Raw genomic sequence first — 21,302 nt, forward strand, 5'->3', positions numbered from 1 at the left:
ATTAGGATCAAAATTTCTGTAATCCATGAAAAATATATATATACATCTCTATCCAACAACTAGACTTACAAGTTCATCTCACACATAAATAACTCATACCTAGAAATCCTACAATCCAATTTTGTTGATAGCTAAACACTTTAGTCCTACTCACAGCTAGTTGAAAAACTTGAAAGAAAGTAAGAAAAATGAAATAAGCAACTAAAGCCAAGTGAATAGTACATCTCTTCTAACCAAATTGAATATTTGCTATGCATTTTTATAAAACAATATCCTAACTTATCAATGCCAAATTCAATATACAATATACGTAAATTATCAAAAGTGGATTATCTCTCTTTTCAACAAAACTTTTTACATATCAAATTAATCAACACTATCAACTTAACAATATCAAAGCAACCATCAATAGTTCATTTTATTAATCGATATCTATTAAATTAAATGCTAATGGTTCATTACATTTGACTAATCTAATGCTAAATATCTAAAAATGGTCACACTTAGCACCGTGGCGAAGACGATCCTTTCTTGGCTATGTCTCCACCTACATCGGCTAACGGTTCAATTTAAAGGACATCCTACTAACTGCATGGATACTTGCCTCTCCCGAGTTTTAATTATAGTTACATGAACATAATCCACAAACCTCATTTTCCAATAACCCACAATTAAAACCAAAATGCATCACGAGACTGAGGTTCAATAACCAAATCATACAACTTTTCACAATTCAATATATAAACAAAAATCCTTTCATAAACAAAAAATATATAATCTTTCCTTTGGCTCAATTCATTAGTTAGAACATTTTTTGTGCAAGCATATCTCAAATCACAGGAGAATTCACTTCATAAACTAGATTCATAAAGTATATACATAAAAGAAAACCTCTCACAATACATTTCCTAAAACATTTCTCAAACTATTCATAATTACTAAAAGTAATAATTGTTCGATCAAGACTTTTATGCAACAATAATGCCATTCCATAATTCATAATATATCTAATATATATCGCTTTCAAAATATAAGTTTACAAACTCAAAGAAAAAATGGCACTACTTATCTAGGAAAGCCGAAAACTAATTTATAAAGGTTACGCAAACCAACAAACTTGTATATCTATCAATTTATCGAAAAACATTATTAAAATTCAAGTAAAACATTACTCTAACAAACAACTCAATTAAATTATGCTTGCTCATAGATCAATTGAGTCTTATGCACTAACAAAAAAATTCGTTCATAGCAAACATTCATCTTTATCCGTTATGTGTAACTCACACACGAGACTTCTTTTTTTCTTACTCATACACGAGACTTTAAAAATCCATTTTAATTAAACTATATTTCATGATCGATTTTTGTCAAATTCATGACTCCTAGCAAACTATCATTTTTCACATAATTTGCAGCTTAACAACTCTTAAATGGTTCTTACCAAAAAAAAACAACTCTTAAATGGAATTCCATAGTTCAAAATTCACATAACATCAAATTTATGACTTAACTTCAAAAGTTACTCTGATTAGATGGACACCGAGTTCGTACTTACCGGATGTTACTAAAGGTAGTTGATTTAGCTTGTCGGGTAGTCTGAAACGTGTACACACAAAAGTTTCCCTCACTTTTCCTCGTTTTGTCGTTTCCTACTCACGAACGAGCTCACTTTTCTCTTTTGTCCGCTGCCTTGACTTCACGTGTATCATCTGTGAAGGAAAATGAAGGTGGGCTGAGTTGGCTATTGAAGAGATTGGTTTGGGCTTTGTTGGGCCCATCTATTACAAGTGCCGCAAGAGTCAAGTTCTAAAACTCTAACGTCGAGAGGCTGATATTGAGCTTATGATGATAAACGGTCAAGCTCAATCTTGAAGAAGTCGCTCATAAAATTTGGGGGAAATTATCCAAAAAGTCAACCTATTGCAATTGTATCAATTTAGTCATAAACTTTTTTGGGCCAGATTGGGTAGTAAACTTTTCACAATTATACAAATTCAATCATCCGGCCAAATTTGGCTGCCGTACTAACATGGCATAACCCGTCTTGACGTGATGATCGGCGTTGACGTGAATAATTTTTAATAATATTTAATATTTTTCTTTTTTTTTTTTCTTTTCCTTCTCTTTATCTATTTTTTTCCATCTTCCTTCTTCCTCGGCCCCGTCCAGTGGACTAAGTCGATGGCTCAATCGATGACCTCACTTAGGCTAGTGGCGAGGTGAGCCCTCACCGGTGGTTGGGAGTCAATCTTGCCGACCCTCACTAAATGCGAGGGCAAGCTCACCTACCCCAGCCATCGCTAGAGCTAGCCTAGCCATCGACCGACAAGATCATTGGACTAAGCCCTCACCTCGGGCAATCATCAGGCGGAGACGACCGGCTAAAGGAGGAAGGAAGAGGAAAAAAAAGGAAAAAATAAAATAAAAGATGAAAAATAAAATAAAAAATTTAAAAAAACATTCAATATATTATTAAAATTATCTATGTTAGCTCCAATTAAGCGAATTATGCTAGTCAATACCCTTAGCCAAATTTGGCCGGATGAATTAAATTAGCACAATTACAAAAAAAAAATTAAGACTCGATTGGCCTATTACTTAGTTTTACATGAAATAAGGTAATTGGGGTCTCTAGTTTAAGCCTATAACTATACCTAGAAATTTATTCAAAAAATCCTAAACTTATTACACTTTTGCCAAATTAGTTCAAACATTTTTACAATTTGTCAATTGAGTTTATCAGTTAGCTTTGACCAGGAATCACTAACTTGGATGCCGGATGTCTTGCATGGCATAGCATGGGATGGCTAGCACTAACGCAGATTTTTATAATATGTTAATATATTTTGAATTTTTAATGTTTTCTTTTCTTTTCTTTTCTTTGGATTCATATCGGCTAAGGGTGAGCATGGTCGGGTTGGGCCGGTCCACCCCTAACCCCAGGACAGCCACTTGCAGTCTTTGATCCCAATTTTTGGGACAGCGCAGCTATTGAGCAGGGCTGATGGGGGACCGACTTAATGGGTTCGGTCCGGTTCCAGTCAGCCATGTGCTTGATAATTTTTATTTCATTTTTGTACTCCTTAAAAAAGCGATTGAGAAAGGGACTGATTCAATGGGTTCAATCCGATTTCAAGGTCAATCCAAAAACAACCAATAATTTTTTGTTTCATTTTTTGCACTCCTTGAAATGGCAATTGGGGATCGTATCGACCCAATGGGTTTGATGATGAGCGAGGTCAGCTAAGAAAGGTAAGCGATGAGGGTCAAGTGGGGTAAGCGTAGAATGGAATGAGCATTGAATGTCGAATGAGGAGTAATAAGCCAGCGAGCATCGAGCGGAGAGTGGCATGAGTGACCTAAAGTGAGCGGGCGAGTGTCGAGTGGCGGCGGAGAAATTGTTTCTTTCGATTTTGGAAAATTGAAGACTAAGAGGACAAATAAGATAGAAGAGAACAAACACTAGAGGAGAATGCCATAAAGTGCCTTTTTGAATCCGTGAGGACTCATCACAAAAAGCATTTTCTCTTTAATAAATTATGACTATTGACGCCGTAGTAAAGATATTAAAAACATAAGTTATTAAAGAACAATATAAAATTACTTGAACTCCTCACTAAAGAGCTGTTTAATGTTGTTAACACCGTTTATTTTAATGTTTTTCTATATAAATATAGTCGAGTTGGTTCGGGTTGGACCGACAGGAACTCTCGGGGCCCAGAACCAGCCTCTGCGGTTTTGGTCTAGGAATTCGGAGCCAAGGGCCAGGCCAATCTCCCTAGGAACAGGACCGGGGCCGGCGAGTTGGGCCAGGTCAGGGTCGATCCGGGGTTGACCTTTTAATTAGTAAAAGGTGAAAATATTTAAGACTCAATTGGTACAATTAAAAGATTTAAAATTAAATTGGTAAAAATGCAATAAGTTTAAAAAAATTTGGATAATTTTCTTGAATATGTTGTAACTATCCATTAATTGAGAACTTTTCTAAAGTTCCTGATGCATAAACCAGAAGACATTAGATAGCAATTAAGCTATATCCATTCGAGTGGCTCACGTGCTTGTTCGTGTGTGTTCAATCGAAGGCATCTTCAGTCTATCATCGAAGACATAGTACGGCTAGAACCAAGTCTACTGTGTGATTCTTTTGCTTCCATTCTCTCCTTTGTCTCCCAGCTCCCAGCTCGATACAAAGTACAAGTTAGGCCTCACAACAAGCATACATTCGAGGACATCAGAAATGAAAGAGTAACTACATTAAAGTCGAAAATGAAGGAGAATTGAACCTAGATTTGTCGAGTTGGTTAGAACTCAGCACCATACTACGTCTATGGAAGCATGACGTGATCTTTTGATGGCAATAGGACTGGGGGACAGCTCTAAGGTTCTCGAATCCGATTGGGATTTGTCGAGTAATCCAAATACTCTAATCTGTTTAAGAAAAAGAAGTGAAAAGAAAATATCCATTGAAACAATTTGTTTCTTTTTTCCATCCGGAACAGATCTCTGTTCCAGACGAGCAGGGAGACAACAGTCTGAAACCTCAACAACGAAAGCACGCTCACTTGGCTTCAAAAACAACGAATGACGCCTTCACCGGTCCCCGCCCGTGCAGTTCAAATGGACATATCAATGAAACACCCAATCATGTCAGAAACTCACGCCCTTGAGCCTGCTTTCAACCGATTCCCTTTCTTCGAAAAAAGGTGGGCATCGCTGCTAGCAGTGCTCCTAATAATTTTTTTCATTCCTTTCAACACATTATCTCACAGAGTCAATGTGCACAAAAAGTCGAAAAATTCTTGCACGCTCCTCATTTGAAATCATGTGATCCGAGTCTCTAAATCATGTGAGTCTCACACAAACCACATCATTTAACATTTAGGATCAAGTAGATTTACTCTATATCAGGATTATTCATGCACTGCTATTTAAACGTTAGTTTTGAGATTTTAAACTTTATACATTAAGTTCTTGGTTGATGAACAAATTTTAGTGCTAGTTGCTCTTCCTACTAGAATAATAATAGACATATTAAATAAAATTGATTTACGAAGTGATGTGACGGATTCATGTTTGGCAATTAGTTTCTACACCGGTCTTTAATCTGGTTCACACAGTTAAGTACTCTAACATCAATTCTGCAATTGACATAATTACACGGACTATATTGCTAACACGTCAATTGAAAATGAAGACAATCTCAATGTATTATGGAAAGAAAGAACATTTTTTTTTTTTGGAAAAGAGAGAAAAATGTAATTAAGAGTGTCATAATAGAGGATTAATTTTTGTATCACTAAACTTCTTGGTAGTAATAAGAGTGGTGTTGTCTAGCTTTGTTAGCTTGAATCGGAGTGCTTCTGTGGAGGAGGAAAATTGTGGAAGATGTGCTGCTGGCTCATGAGGTCACGAGTTCTCCTGAGAAGTTCACAGACTGGACCAAGGCTTGTGTCACTTCTCCTTACTTCTCAGTGGCTATAAATTGTGCGTTGGAGGATTATTTTCCTGGTGAATATGTTTAGAAATTTATATAAGATGTTTGAACTTAGACTTAACCAAGACACAGCTTTATACTTCTGGTATTTCAAGTGATTCCCCGGAGGAGTGGCCCATATTAGTGGCTTTAAAGTTGAGGCTTCACCTGTGACTGTGAGGTACTTGGGTATTCCATAAGTTTCAGGTAGACTCACTGAAAAGAATTGTAGAACTTGGACCTAAAAGATTGTAAGTAGAGTGAAAGGCTGGAGTGCTCAAAGGCTCTAATTTGCTGGTATATTTCAGTTTATAACCTCTGTTCTTTATAGTATTGTCTCTTACTGGTGCAACTTTTTGTTTTGCCAAAGGAAGTTATCAAAGCCATGGAGATTGGAGAGGTGCTGCAGCTCCTTCTTGTGGACAGAGCTGATGAGAGAACTAAGGAGGGTGGTTTGGGGCTTAAACAAATTTTTCAGAGGAGCAAGGCTGCCGAATTAAGCTCATCTGGATGTTTTTGAATGAATCTGACACCTTGTGGATTGCTCGGGTGAATCATATTTAATCTAGCATAATAGCTTTTGCGAGTATTAAGCCTTCAGCTACTTCGCCTTACACTTGGGAGAAACTGCTCGAATTACAACAAGAATTGAAGCGCTCTATTAAGGGTGCCGTTGGAGATGGTGGGAAGACCTTCCTTTGGTTGGATCCTCGGCATCCATCGGTCATCTTGTTGGAAGAATTCTCTCCTAGAATTGTATATGGCTCGGACTTCCTCTTTTGTTGAGACTTATTCATGTAGAATAAAATGGCATATGGTCTTGGCCTGCTGCAAGATGAGAGGATTTGGTCCTTATTCAGTCTGCCTTGTGTAACTCTGTCTTCCCTAATCCAAGGCTCTCCGATAAGGTGCTTTAAATTGCTACACCTTCGAGAAACAATCCCAATTCATAGTGCATGGAGTGCGTTGCGAACTGGGGCCGTAGTAAAGTTCCATGGCATAAACCTGTCTGGTTTACTCCTAATAGTAGAAAACACAAATTCATCTGTTGGTTGGCTATTTAAAATAGATTAAATTCTGGGTAGGCCTTGGACATGGAGTATCTCTGTTGATAGGTGTGTGTGCCCTGTGGTGATCACTCTTGAGACGAGATCATTTGTTTGCAGAATGTGGAGTAGTTAAGAAAGTGTAGCTTTTAGTTACTTCTGTGGTCTAAAACCGCCTGGTGTGCTACCGTATATCCCTAGTGGCTTCCCAGGAATAAAAAGTTGCATGATTTAGCTTTTATTGTCTCCAGTAGGGCAGTTTTCTCTACAGCCCAGCGTGACGTCTTGCATAGCCTCAATAGTTAATAGTACATTGATTTGCACTGGTGCAAGGAACCCTGCTCAGCTTCAAATTTGCAATAACTGGGCTTGATGTCATCTTGCCTGTGGTGTTCGTTGCAGCAAGGTTCGTGTGTTTTTGATATAGCAAATTTGATCTGCATTCCAAAGTTATTGCTTACATCGCAAAAGGGGGGGGGTTTGATGAATGCACCACAACTACATCAAGCACATGTGATAAACGGAAAAAGTAAGCAGTGACAGCATCCATTTTCCAAGTTGCAAGTGTAAAGCAAATATCAAGGTCAATCATCAATATAATCATATCACCAAAAACTTTGAAATGATGCTATATAGTGAACCAAATAAATGCAAGTAAAGAACAGACTTACACCTGGGGCTTTATTTGCAAGAATATTGAGATGCTTGCCACTCTGATGACATGAAATAGTGAACATATCCAACGAAAACTGTTTTTGTCGAACCAAAATTCTTGAAACAAGATATTCTACCTAATCCTCAGATAGCACAACAGGATTTTTACTAAGGCTTATGCAGCCACAGTGGCAAGAGTGCCCTTAGACTTTGAACAAAAGAGATCCAAAACATCTGCATGGTTCCGTATATGTCTCGGGCACTTAGAAAGAAGCTCTTGTGCTTCATTATGCCTCCTAACCTTGAAGAAGGCTTCAAACATTTGGAGAAACACAGTTATAGATGGGAATTTTTTCGAGGTCATTGCCTTTAGAAAAGCAAGAGCATCGTCTTTGGTTCCTTTCTTTGATATGTGCTGAATAAAAGGATCAAGGAAAGGCGGGTATCCATGTTCCTTCATCAAACTCAAAAGTGTCAATGCTTCTTCAAATCCTCCTTGAGCCAGCAATTTCTTTATCAAAAGTTTGTATGTCGTATGCCAAGGCTTCAACTCATTGTTCGATGCACAATCTTTCAAAATTCGGCAAGCATCAAGTGCTCTGTTCTTATCACAATATGCATTAACCAGTGAATCAAGAGCGCGACTAGCAGAAGAACCTGCTTCCTTCTCAACCATCTCATGAAAATAATCAGAAGCCTTTTCAAGATCTCCCGAAACACAATGCCCTTCTATTAGTGATGCAGTGGTTTTGAAATCAGAAGGAAGCCCAGATGATTCTAGTGCATCCATAAATTTACACGCCTCATCCTTTTTACCAGCACTACTAAGCTGGAATGCGATTTTGCTCTGGAGATTGGCACCAGGTAAGAACCCACACTCCTGCATTACTTTCAAAACCTTGTCAGACTCCGCTAATCTTCCAACACTGGTTAAAGACTTGAAAACTGTATAAAGCATGGTGTCTGTCAGCGCATTCCCTTTCTCTGTATAGACCTTCACAACTCTAGAAAAGAGACCCACGTCAAAGTCCTTGCTAACAGCTATTTTCTTCAATAGGAATGTACATTCCTGCACTGAAGGCTTATTGACACCACCCATGGCAAACTCATATAAATAGACTGCGTCCTTGATCATCTTCCTCTTACAAAACCGATTCGATACCTTGACATAAGTCTCCATTTCCATTTCATACCCGGCAACCTTCATTTCATCAACCAGCTTCCAAAATCTATCGATACAATCTTCCCTCCCTAAGACAATTGCCATGGCATTATACGTCTGCTTATTGTGATTAAATAAACCACTTTCTTTGACCCACCGGAAAAATATCAACGCTTTCATGGGCTCAGTAGCAAGATTTTCCAGTACCATCTTAACCACATCAGTTGAAAACTCGACATCTAACTCCCGCAGCTTCTTCTCGACATCTTCACTCCAAACCTCATTCTTCACTATCCTAAAAATCCTAGAGGGATTCTTCTCAACAGATTTATTAATCGATCCAGATGCGAAAATACCTCTCAGCTTCTCCGCATCGCTCTCTCTCCCCTCTTTCTCAAACGTCTCCAACACTTGATCTCTAACGCGCCCCGACACGCCATAACCCCGTTTCTTCAGAGTCTCATACAAACCCCAGAATTCAGAAATAAACCCGTTCACACCCAATATACCCAGCATCAAATTATACGATTTTGAGCTCAAATTCTCACTATGCCTCTCCGAAACCCAATCGAAAAACCTACCAGCAGCGCTCGGACTAGCAGAGAGACTCTCCAAGACCTTCAGGACCAAGTCATGGCTCACGGCGACATTGTTCGACTCCAGCTCCTTCGCCGCATCCTCCGGGTTCTCGCATTTAGCGAAAGCATCGGCGACGACCGTGTGATCCGAGTCCTCCACTTCGACGGCCGGCTCCGACGAGAAGGGCCTGGCTACGAAGGGGTAACTGGGTCGCGCCAAGCTCGCGACTTGGGCATCAAACGGAGGTCCCGAGGGCGAGCTACGAAGAGGGTCGGCGCGGAGAAGCGAGGCGAAGCGGCGGACCGAGTGGGGATTCGGGTTGGAGAGGGAGGAAGGGTGCGGAGAGTGGCTTGGGAGGTTCGATCTTGAACGGAGGTGGGTTCGGAGGAGAAGCGAACGCCATGAATGTCTCATGTCTGCGTGATTTCGGGATGTGATTGCTGCGAGGGTTCTTGAAGAAATGGAGGAGAAGGAGGAGGAGGAGCGGTGGATAGTCGGGTGGGGCTAGCTCGACGACGATGAGAAGGAGGGGACTTGGTTTAGGGTTCTAGCGGGGACTAAACACTGACCAGTTAAAACCGTGGAATGGAGGAGATTGGGAGTTCGAATCACGATGCCTGCAAAGGAGGACCAAACAATTGTAGACTTGACTTCAATAATTCAACATTCCATTTTATTTTGCCAAAAAAATGGATAGTTTAAATTATAGTTTTCTGAAAATAATCTATTCGCTTGAAATAGTTAGTCACTAAAAGTTGTGGTGTTTATGTTTAAATGTTTTCGTAAACAATGAAAATACTTTTGGTTATTCATTTTAGTTAGCAATCGAAGCAATCATTTTACTAGAAAATATTTTTCACATCATTTATTCTTCGTGAAACAAAACTTTTGTCTTTTACTATTATGATTTGCACTAGTATTGACAAGTGATTGGAAATTTATTTATTTTTAAAATTTTTGATAGGGAATAAAGGAAATATTGACCAAAAAGTCTTAAATATATTACATTTTAACTAATTTAGTCATAGATTTTTCAATTTTATCAATTTAATCATGGATTGCTTCTCCTAAATGGTAAACTTCCTTCCTAGTAGGAAATCTTGAAATCTTCCGATGGATCTCATATTGCTAACTTGTTCTTTATAGGTAGATTCGTTTGCAAGAATGGTGTTTCCAAAACCATTAGGTTGCATCGAGATGTGAAATTATTGATCAATCCCTTATTGTAAGCTCCACCCGGCTGCATCATGTTTCATGTTGAAGCAAAGGTTGTTGTCGTTGCACAACCTTTTGTTGTCATCAAAGTGATTCGTGGCAAAGGCAAACGCAAACAACACTGACGTGCAGCAAGAAGGATTTGAGCTGTGCCAATCAATCTGAGGCCCTTCGAAGGCTCCTCAGGCATTCCGGGATCCTTGAACTTCTTAAACTTCTTAAAGCCGGGAAATGATTTTCGAAGATGACTTTGGTGGTGATGCGGACTCCTCTTATTCAAGTTCTGTCCAGGAACCAGCCGTACCCACTCAACCAAATGTCAGTTGATCGACTAGCAAGAGCTTTTGAAAGCAGCAATCGCTCCGTTCAAGTCAATGTGTTAGATTTCAAAGGTAAGCTAAGTGCAGAAGAGCAATGTGATAGGCTTACTTTGAAGCTTTCTTTGATTAGAAACATCTCCCTAATGCAAGGAAAGTCCAGTTCATTGCTCCAAACTGGAAACACCATGCTCTAATCTGGTGGCAACGATACCAGAGGGGTAGGGAGAGAAGGGGAATTTTAAGGTCTCTACTCGGGCTGAAAAGAAGCTGAGGTTAGATGAGAAGTTCTTTCCTCTTGATCATAAGCGAACTTTGCTTCAAATGCTTCACGAGTTGAAGCAACGGAATGATCAATCAATCGATTTCCAACTGTACTGAGGATATTGACAAGTTGCTGAACTCGATTTGCTTAAACAAAGGTGATGATCCAGACTCGCCATGCAAGTAGCCTTGAGCAGAGCCTAAAGGAGAACTCATTATGCATTAACATTCAAGTGATATACTTGATTTGACATGGAGAAAATTGCCAAAAATGTGAAAGATGCCATTCTAAGTTTATTCCAAAATCTTTTCTTCTTCTCAGTGAGAATTGGTGTATATATATGTGATGCAAAGTAGCAGAGTAATTGATGTAGTCTTCCAAGGTTTGACTATGTCTTCCTATGCTGCAACTTACTAGGCAACTGAATAAACGACTCGCTGAGCAAGTTTGCAGCCAACAAAGCATAACAAATGTTATGCTCTAGGAACCGGATACATATCAGCCTTGACTTGCTGACTTGTGTAGCGAATCGTGACGAGTTGATAGAGACGCCACGCCAGGCCCCTGCATCGGTCTCTGATGGGGAGTATGCACTTCACGGTCTCCCTTGTCGATAGGGTCTTGGAAGCTCTTCGCCCCAACTCCTGTGCCTTGGCCTTCCAAATTTGCCTCCGAATCAGATCGAGTGTGTTGTCTGAGTTCCTGCGCTAAGAAGCTGGTATGCCAATTTCACCATGGAATCCCTAGACCTACAAGGCCACCATACCACATTATCTGGTTCCATTCTGGAGGCAGACATTTTCGCGATACTAGTGGGATACTCTGGCGAGAAGAGGTCCTGGATTTTCTGTCCCTTTCTCACGTTTAAAGGAAAAATATCATCACCCAACCTGAAAAATAGCATCAAAATCACCCTCGATCTTTGGTACCGGAATGTAGCGTGTAGTGTCCAGACCCAAGGATAATGCCAAAACCGGTGAGGAAGCAAATCTCTGATATGGAGTAGAATGCCGCGACAAAGCGTGTTTCTTGTGGAAGCCCTGGCTTTTACAGTTAATAATGATGTTGAGTTCCTGACCGTATGCTCTAGGAACGGTCTCTCGTGCCAAGTATTTTCTCTCCAGAACCTTCACTCATAGCTTCTCCCTGTTTTCCGCATTCCCCAGCCAGATTTGGTGGAAAGAGGCCCACTGAAGTATTCAGGAGATCAGAGACTCCAAGCAGATAACGAAAAGGTGGGGAAAGCGGGTCATCTTATCTGATCAAGCGTGATGGCTTGTAGCTCCCAGTCGCCTTACCGTGAAGGAGTGAAGTATAGTGGACAGTGGAAATGCGTTGTCCATAATTCTCCAGAATGATCAAGGTGGAAACCCTCGCTACAGGGACAGTTCATTCAACGCGCTTATAAGCTTTCGACATATCAAATTAAGAAACCAAATGAATTCGAATTAAGTTCATCTTCCAACGTGTTGAGATAATCATGTCATTATTCTTAAGTCTAGCTAGTAGCTACAAATTTTATTTTATTTTATTTTTTTGTACAAGAAAGACTTGAATCTAGCCATTAGACTTGTCACCAACTTCATAGTTTTGCTTTAAAGTTGAAAGCATTTCCAAATTCTTCGAGTAATTTGACTTAAAAGTTCTTCCAAAATGAAGAAGATAATAAAAGATAGCATTTTTTTGTTGATTTAAAAAATAGATTGAAAATCTAGGAAATAATGTAATTATGAAAGTTTGTAATAGAACCGAAGGACTTATTTGATTTTTTTATATGGAAAATTGAGGGAGTAGATTGAACAATTAGAAAGCCAGGGACTAGATTGCACATACCACAATAGTTTAGAGATTAGATTACACATTTTGCAATAATTTAGGGACTATATCGCACATTTTATTGTGGGAGAAACTATTATATATACCCGCTAATAAAAGTACCCATGAGAACGAAAGACGGGATTATCAAAAACCAAGCCTTTCATTCCAAAGAGTCCAAAAGGAAGAAAGTTTTTTTTTTTTTTTATTCACTTCTTTCTCCTTTCTCACTTCTTTTAGCACTTGAACAAATATTATTAAACATTTTGGATGGTAAATATTTCTCAAAATATAGAGTGCGAATCAAATCCATGTTTAAATTGAAATTGAGATATCGATACAAATTATTCCCTTCTGATTCAGATAGATTCGTATTTGAAAGAAGTTGATAATAAGTTATTGTTTGTCTTTATGTAGAGGTGTTTCAGAAATGTCTGCAATTGAGTAAATAGAACTAATGGATTAGAGAAAATTGGAAAATGGAAAAATTTGTATAAGCTAGACCTTTCGTCACCAAATGATATAGTGGAGTCTACAAACGAGGCGGAATTGAAGTATAGTGTTGAACAAGTGAGTGGGCTTCTCAAAACAAGTATTTTTTTTTTATTCCCATGCACACTAATCAAATGGGTCAATCTTTTGACCCTCAGACTGGTCGTCCTTTTTTCATGGTGTCGAGGTCTGCCATTTCTATTTTTGTTTTTAATTTTACCTTGAAACCAACGTACAGCCGGCAATCAGTGGCGTAAACCCAAGGGAGCACTAGCGCGACAGCCCACCTCTCACGACACTCCACTTTAGTCGTGCAATGGGGGCGCAGAGTTTTGAACCCCTCCCCTCCTTGATGAGGGGGCAGGGCACGAATCAGCACATCCACCGCGGGGTGGGTAGAGGCCTGCCATTTCTTAATCTCAATTAAATAGACTAAAACTCGGGATCACGAGCGTCCTCTTTTACCTTGATTGTGAGTGATGGTACACCTATCTTCAAGTGGTCCTAATAGGTCTTGTAGGATGGTCTTATATCAGGCTGGGCAATTTCTTACTTAAAAGACCCCACCGATTGACGATAGAGTCCACTCGCTCCTTTGTGGACTGAATCCTTCGAAGTATTTTCGAGGTTTTTCCATTGGTCGTATTAAGAAAGTCCACGTTAAACCACCAAGAAAGCTCCTCTTATCCGTCTTCCAGTCGTGCTCAGTCCAAACTGCTGAAAACTCTTCATCACCTCATAGCCCTAAGGTCTTCATCCTTCCAGAAGTTAGGCAGCCCGACCTCGTCATGTTTTGTTTCTTATGTCTTTTTCTTCATCTTTTTACAATTTTATTCTCAAACTCTTCCTTGACAAATATTCAAGATCATCGAAATTCAAACTTGGCTACCCCTCAAGTCAATTCTTATTGGGACGTCAAATTTCAATAAGTAATGCATTGGACATCAAATTTCAACAAGTTATTTCTCATTAAAAATGTCAAAAGAGTCATAAACTTATTGCATGAATGTCAAACCAGTCTTAAATCTTTTAATTGAATTAATTTAGTCTTAAACATTTTATATTTATGTCAATTGAGCCTATTCGGTCAATTTAGGTTGGAAATCACGCGTGAATACCACCATCCTGGCACGTAAACGACACTCGATACGGACATATTTAATAACATGCCAATAACTTTTTAAAATTTTTCTGAAAATTTTAATTATATTAATTTTCTTTTCTTTTTCCTTGTTTTCTTTTTTTGTTCTCTATGGCCAGCAAGGGTTGCTGGAGCTCGCCAACCACAGGACAAGGACTATGAAGCCCTCACCGACGGCCTACACCTAGCCTCACCCACGCCCTAGCTGAGGCTGGTCTTCGATCTCCTGTAAGGTGAACGAGAGAGCAACATCAGCTCCTGCAAGAGGGAGGGACTTGTCGGAGGATCTCAAAGAGAGAGGTGAAGGCAAAAGTTTCTTCTTAGGTAATGAAGGGACCAAATCAAAAAACAGGTTCAGAGATCCATTAGTGTCGATGCTCAAGTCTACAACCCTCGCCGAGGGCACAAGCAAGGCCATCTTGCCTAGTGGCCAACGAGGGGGCCAAAGACCCTCACTGGCCACAGAAAAAAAAAAAAAATTTTAAAAAAAAAGAAAAAGAATGAAAAATTAAAATTTTCAAAAATAATATAAAATTTATTAAAATATTTATTAAAAACGTATACATCAGCACTAATCATGCCATGTAGAACAATCAACATCCATGTTAACAATTTCCAGCCTAAATTAGCTGAATAAACTCAATTGACACAAATGCAAAATATTTATGACTAAATTAGCCATATTAAAAAAAATGAATTGAATTAGCATCAATATAATAGATTTAGGACTTTTCTGGCACTTTTTACATTCTCCCACAATAGTAATAATTATAATATTACTTTAGGGACTAGTGTTGCACATTTCAATAGGTAAGTTTATTTATAAACCATCTAATGAATGGAACTTACTCACCAAAATGAGTTTTTGACACCCAAATCACTAGTGAATTGTTTATCCTTGAGATTGGTCGCCCCCATAGCCTCATGAAGTTTTTGATTTCCCGATTTTAATTGCACTTGTTGAAACTTGTAAAGCATCCCAACGCAACAAAAATCGGATCGAATAAATGTCGAACGAAAAAGTAATCACCAATCAAACTTCGGTCAAACCTTTCGATACCCGACACGAAGGTCCCAAAGCCCAAAGTCATACCTTGAAGTCTTGGAATTGAACAAACCACAAAGAGAGACAGTGCTCCTGCTACATGAAATTTTGTGTCCATTTTCAAAAATCATTATATTTAACCTTGGTTAACTGATAGTTGACCAAAATTTTATTAACGAGCTACAAATCTGCTCAAAATTGGGTTTTACTCATCAAAACGTGTCTTTGACGCCCGTATTGCCGCCCAATCAAATAGTCAATTTTTCATTCCTCAATATCGGTTGTCTGTTTTTTGCAGTGTCGAAAAGTTAGCGAATATTTGCTTTTGACCATGCATCCCATGCATCCTATAACTAGGGATGGCAGCCATCCCCACGCAACAAAAATTGGGTCGAACAAAATGTTGGACGAGGGTGTAATTACCAGTCAAACTTCGACCATTCCTTTCAATGCTTGCAAGAAAGGTCCCAAAGCCCGAAACTACATCTAGAGATCTCGGAATATAACTGAACTTTCCAAACCCTAGGTTATGATAAATGGTGATTTTTTATAATGATAAATAACCGAAACAACACTCGACTCATCAACCCAAGCTTAGGCCCCGGTATGGATCAAAATCTCAAATATGTGATTTTGCAATTTTACCTAACAATGTTGAGCTCATCGGAAAATTCTAACACAAGCATTCCAACATCACAAAAATTACAAAATTAGACATTAGATAGAGAAGATAGAGGCCTCAAAAGATGGAATCTTAACTCGAGGCACGTCTACCTCATCTTGAGGCGGCCCATTTTGTCACGCCCCGAACTCGAACGCGTGCCCATCCCTCATCTGGTCGATTTATAGCAACGTCCCAAGATGTATCACCTACCATTTTATGTTAATATGCATGCAAAAGCATAAAATAATCCCCAGATAATAAAACAATGGGATAGAAACGTAGGGCCATATTTTTCACAACTGAAAAACCACAACCACACGTTTATACAAAGCAAACCTCATAGTATATAATACAATAATATTCACAGAAATCTGATATATCATGCCAATTCCATAAAAAAGCACGAACTTTAGGGTTTGGGACAAATCTGGCCCGAACTTTATTTTGTCTCGAAAAAAAGCACCAACTTTTACTCGTGTCCCAAATCTGGCCTGTTATTAACTCTCCTTCACGATCATCCAACCTGGCATTTCCACATCAGATAATCTAACACGGCAAAATTTTTCTGGGCTTTCTCTTCTTTCTCTTCTTTCTCTTCTTCTCTGAACACACGGCTCATGAGTTTGGGGAAAAAAATTTCTAGGGTTTCATTTCGTCTGTGAGTTCGGGCGCGGGAGTCTTCAATCCGTTGGAAGATCTCGCACACTAGCTTGCTCGCTCATTCTCTCACACGGAGACGCTCGCTCTTGTACATACACACGTTCGATCGCTCGGAGATGTCCTTTCCATTGGAAATTTTGGCCTTGAAGGATTTATGCTTCCTTAAGGTCGAAGGACGGAGCATCTAAAGGTATTCTTCTTCTCCTCCTCCTCCTCCTTCTGTCTACGGTTTCCTTTCTTCAGGGAATAAGTGCGCGAGCAGTCTTCAATCTGTTGGAAGATCTCGCACGTTGACTTGCTCGCTCATTCTCTCACACGGAAACTGTCACTCTCGCACATACTCACACTCGTTCACTTAGAGACATCGTTTCCCTCGAAAATTTTAGGCTCGAAGGATATGTGCTTGCTTAAGGGTTGAAGTCAACAGAGCGTTGAAGGCATTCAACTCTTTGCTATTAGACATATTAAATTACGGTCACCATGTGCTCGATGGTTTGTCTAGAAGTGATCTACCTCACAGGAACTGAAGTCAATTGAAATTTTCTAGGCTTAATGAACTTGTGAATTTGCTAGGTCATTAGAATCTTATGGCTTGGAATGAATTTGATCATGGCCATAGGTGGATATGTCATGACTTGGGAGTGTTGGACTTTGTTGATACTTTCACGCCTATCGGGTAATTTGTCTTCTGTTGTCTACAGGGGCATATGAAGAATGGGTGATAAAAGTTGGAAAAACAAGACTTGTCCATCCTAATGGAAGTGTAAAAGTGCAGCGTGCTAAGGGGAAGTGTCATGCTTGTGGGGAAGAGAAACAGAGGATGAATGATAATGCTTGTAGAGCTCTACGACTTCTTCGGATGGCTTGCGTAGTTTGGCCAAATTTAGCCACAGAGGTGCTTTTAGCTGGGTCATTTGATGGTTGGGCCACCCAGGTTAGTTCTCATCATAAGGATCTATGTAGTTCATGGTAAATTTGGAGTAGTTGTGATTTTCTGTTGTGAACTGTTTGGTTGCACCATATATTTGCTTTGAACAGTTTAGCTACTGGAGTTATCAAAATCAAAAATTCTTTATGAAGATATGAATGAAAGTTACTGAATCGAAGTAGGCATACATCATCTATGAGCTAATTATTGAACTTACATGCAAATTTTATGTCATGTTTAAAAATATTTTGCTGAGGCATTTCTAGAGAAGTGGAACATTTTGTTAGGATAATGACTCGATTGACAAAACCACCAGACACTTAAGTTTTCTAGGAGAATTGCCTCGTAAACATTTAAAAGTATCGGGAAGGACACTTGGGCATTTATTACATCATGATTTTTCTAATTAGTTCATAGATCAAGACAATCAATCTGAGCCACCTGCAATTTATTATGCTTAATTGGATAGCACAGGGTGTTTTATTAGAACTGTCAAACTATGCATGTAAATTGTCAAAAATGAGACTTACGGAGCGGTGCGAAACGAGGGAAGTTTGGTACTTTGCAAGTATCACTTCACTTTAAATGCGACATTTCTATGTATTGTTCAAAGCTAGTATGGACCGGTATTCAAATCATTGCAGATGTGATAGGCAGTCAAATTAGAATCTACCTGCAATAGCACGGTATAATGCCCATGGAGCTCTAGTTGTGGCGTACATATGAGTTTTACATTTCAGTTTTGCTCGTGGAAGTTTGGTACCCTAACTATGAAAATGCCTCATGGCTTCATATCTTTTGTACCCAAATTGGATGATATCGAGTGAATCAGGCACATGAATCGATCTTTACTCATAATTTTCAAGTTTATTAAATTGTTGTTTCATCCATGCAATAACGTTTCTTCTTTTTGTCTTTGTGAAAGTTTCGTTTTTGTCTTGACACTGGATCTAAACATATCAACTCAACTAATCCTCACCAATGCGCATATTATCCCATCATATGCACTGGTTAAAAGAAGGGGGTCGGGATCCGCTTTATATGAGTCGAGAAGTTCTTCAGACTTCATGCTTTTAGATTTATGTTCTGTGGTTCATACATACGAGTAGCTTTCTCTAAATGATGCTCGGTAGAGTAATGTGCTTCATTGCGGGAGAAAGATGGAGAAGTCAAGCACCGAGTTTTCTCCATGTGCCTCCAGTTGTATCCTGGAAGATATGAGGTAGGTCTTCTCTCAATTTAGTCTAAGACGGTCTAAAATTACAAGCAATTGCTGTCTCTGGATGAGCTTCACAACCTCTGTGGTTTTCCTGATGCAGATAAAGTTCATAGTCGATGGAACATGGAGGATCGATCCATTGCGGCCAATTGTTCATAACAATGGATATGAAAATAACTTGCTCATTATCACAAAGCCATCCGAAAGAGAAAGCTAACCCAAACATTTACACGAGAAGATTCGTTGTCTTATAACCGATGGAGGATGATTACATAGATCCTTTTGCCCTTTTCTTTTACACAATTGTAAACTTATGCTAGGCTTTTGATATGTATATACCACATCGATTGGCATCTTATTCTAATGAAGGAATTTCTATTTGTTTCTCTAGGAAAAGAACTTTCCCATTTTTTACCTTGTTTCGATGTTACGGTCTTGAATCAAAGTTGGTTGATGATATTAATGAGCAAGTGTCAAAAAGTCAAGACTGAAATAAACAAGACTGATGCTAACATCTTCAAAGTTGGTTGATGATACATGGTCAAGCCTGCGCAAATTGTGTAAGGAAGAAAAATGCTAAAACCAAATCTGTTTCCCTTGTCTTATCAATCAGAATTGCATTGTCGTTGTGAAAATTTCCCTCCTCATCCTGCCATAGTGCCTACATTTCTAGAATTCAAGACGCTTATCATTCCACACCATATGCACAATTATTCAAGCATGCCGAGATGTAAATTACAAATCACATCGCTACTGATCAGCTCAACCAGTTTGCACTCGATGCGAAGAATATTCGTAAGCTAGAAACTAGTTCAACAAGATTCAAATCAACCTCTCCCTCGAAGATGTAAACTACAAAAACTAAGTTTGCAAAATCCAAATGTTCCAAACTCATTTTTGTCAAGCTTTATGAACCAGCTGAAACACATAGTGCATAGCAAAAATATTGCAGATACAAAAGGACATTGCTAAATCCCCAAACACAATGCATAACCAAATTAACCTATAGACAACATCAAACTAGCACTTTTTAGTCTACAACTCAACATCAAGTAGTAGGCACTACACAAGCATTTCAAGGTCCACAATTGCATCTTTAACCACCAATTCCAGATTCTTGAGTGCATGGAGGTTCCGAGACATCAATGGAAGATTGACCTAGTGAAACTTCAACGACATTCCTTGCTCTTGTTTGCCTCTTGGAAATAGATGGACCTCCAATGTCAATAACTCTATCACTACTAGGCATCTACAAGCAAAAAAAAAAAAAAAAAAAAAAAAAACAAATGAACTCACTTTTCTTTTCGATATATATATAAACTTTAGATAGAGATTACCCTTAAATAGGAATTCCCAGTAGCTTCGGATATGAAAAGTCCATATCCTTGTCGAGCCTAAAGAAACAAAATGAGCATAAAACATTAATGACAATATACACATGATATGAAAACAAAATTATGCTTGATAAAGCACTAGCATGTGCTCTCTCTTTCCTGATGATAGTGGAGTCCCTATTAGATGGTCTATTGGCCTGTGAACTAGCCTGTGCGCCACTAGCTTCATCAACTTTCTTTGGTCTTCCTCTTTTTGCCTACATGTGGAAAAACACAAGAAATAGCAATGTTATCATTCATAACAACCCAACAAAAATTTTAATTAACAATTACAAAATTCTCCAATAAGACATACTTTAGGTGGCCTTGATGTCATAGGATTCTTGCATGTCTTCTTGTTATGCCCATATTGAAGGCAATTTGAACATTGCATTTGAATTCCAACTTTCGTCAACTTTTTACCATCACTACTTCGCTCATCCTTATCCTTGATTCTATTTTTCTTCTCTCTACCCCTTTTCCTTCTGTAAGGTGGGGGTTTGATTGGCTCACCACTAGAGGTGTTAAATGGGTTGTGCAACCCATTTATGGACCCATTTAAGCATAAATGGGTTGTTAATGGGTCGGCCTTGAGAAATAAGGTGCCCGATGGGTTTTAAAAATAAAAGAACTAAAATAAATGGGACCCATTTACAAACCCATTAAAGTCTAAAGATGGGTTGTGCAGCCCATTTATTTTTCTTTCTTCTTCTTTTTTTCTTTCTTCTTTTTTTCTTTCCTCTTCCTCCGGTCGCCGCACGGCGATGGCCGCGACCGGCCAGGCGAGCCTCGAGGTCGCCCGATCGGCGAGGCTCGAGCCTCGCCCGACGCCGGCGAGCCTCAAGCTCGCCGAATCTGGGAGGCGGAGGCCTCGCCGACGTCTGGTGAGGCTCGAGCCTCGCGAGATCTGAGACTCGAGCTCGCGGCGTCGGCGAGCTCAAGTCTCGCCAGATCCGGCGAGGCGGCGGCCTCACCAATGTCCGGCGAGGCTCGAGCCTCGCCGATCTGGCGAGACTCGAGCTCGGCTGGATCTCGGCGAGCCTCGAGCTCGCGGCGTCGGCTGAAGCCGAGCGAGCTCGAGGCTCGCCTATGGCCGGCCGCCGCAGTGTCGTCGTGGTCGGCGGCCGGCCAAAAGAAAAGAAGGAGAAGAAGAATAAGAAGAATAAGAAAGAAAAAGAAAAAGAAAAAGAAAAGTTATATTTAAAAAAATAAAATAATTAAAATTTTATTTAAAAAAAATTAAAATTCGAT

General features: G+C 39.3%; 1 protein-coding gene across 1 annotated transcript; it reads right to left on the minus strand.

Moving 5' to 3' along the window:
• Nucleotides 1–7,125: 7,125 nt before the first annotated feature.
• On the minus strand, nucleotides 7,126–9,461 carry LOC120289218 (pentatricopeptide repeat-containing protein At3g02490, mitochondrial-like). The gene has a single exon (XM_039303932.1). It carries the CDS (start codon nucleotides 9,329–9,331, stop codon nucleotides 7,352–7,354), a length of 1,980 nt encoding a protein of 659 aa, XP_039159866.1. The 5' UTR covers nucleotides 9,332–9,461; the 3' UTR covers nucleotides 7,126–7,351.
• Nucleotides 9,462–21,302: the final 11,841 nt, after the last annotated feature.

This window comes from Eucalyptus grandis, chromosome 10, assembly GCF_016545825.1.
Source record: "Eucalyptus grandis isolate ANBG69807.140 chromosome 10, ASM1654582v1, whole genome shotgun sequence".
Lineage (NCBI taxonomy): Eukaryota > Viridiplantae > Streptophyta > Magnoliopsida > Myrtales > Myrtaceae > Eucalyptus > Eucalyptus grandis.

What these genes read in the sequence shown, in the direction of transcription:
- LOC120289218 (XM_039303932.1), bottom strand. Translation starts at nt 9,331, where the DNA reads ATGAGACATTCATGGCGTTCGCTTCTCCTCCGAACCCACCTCCGTTCA.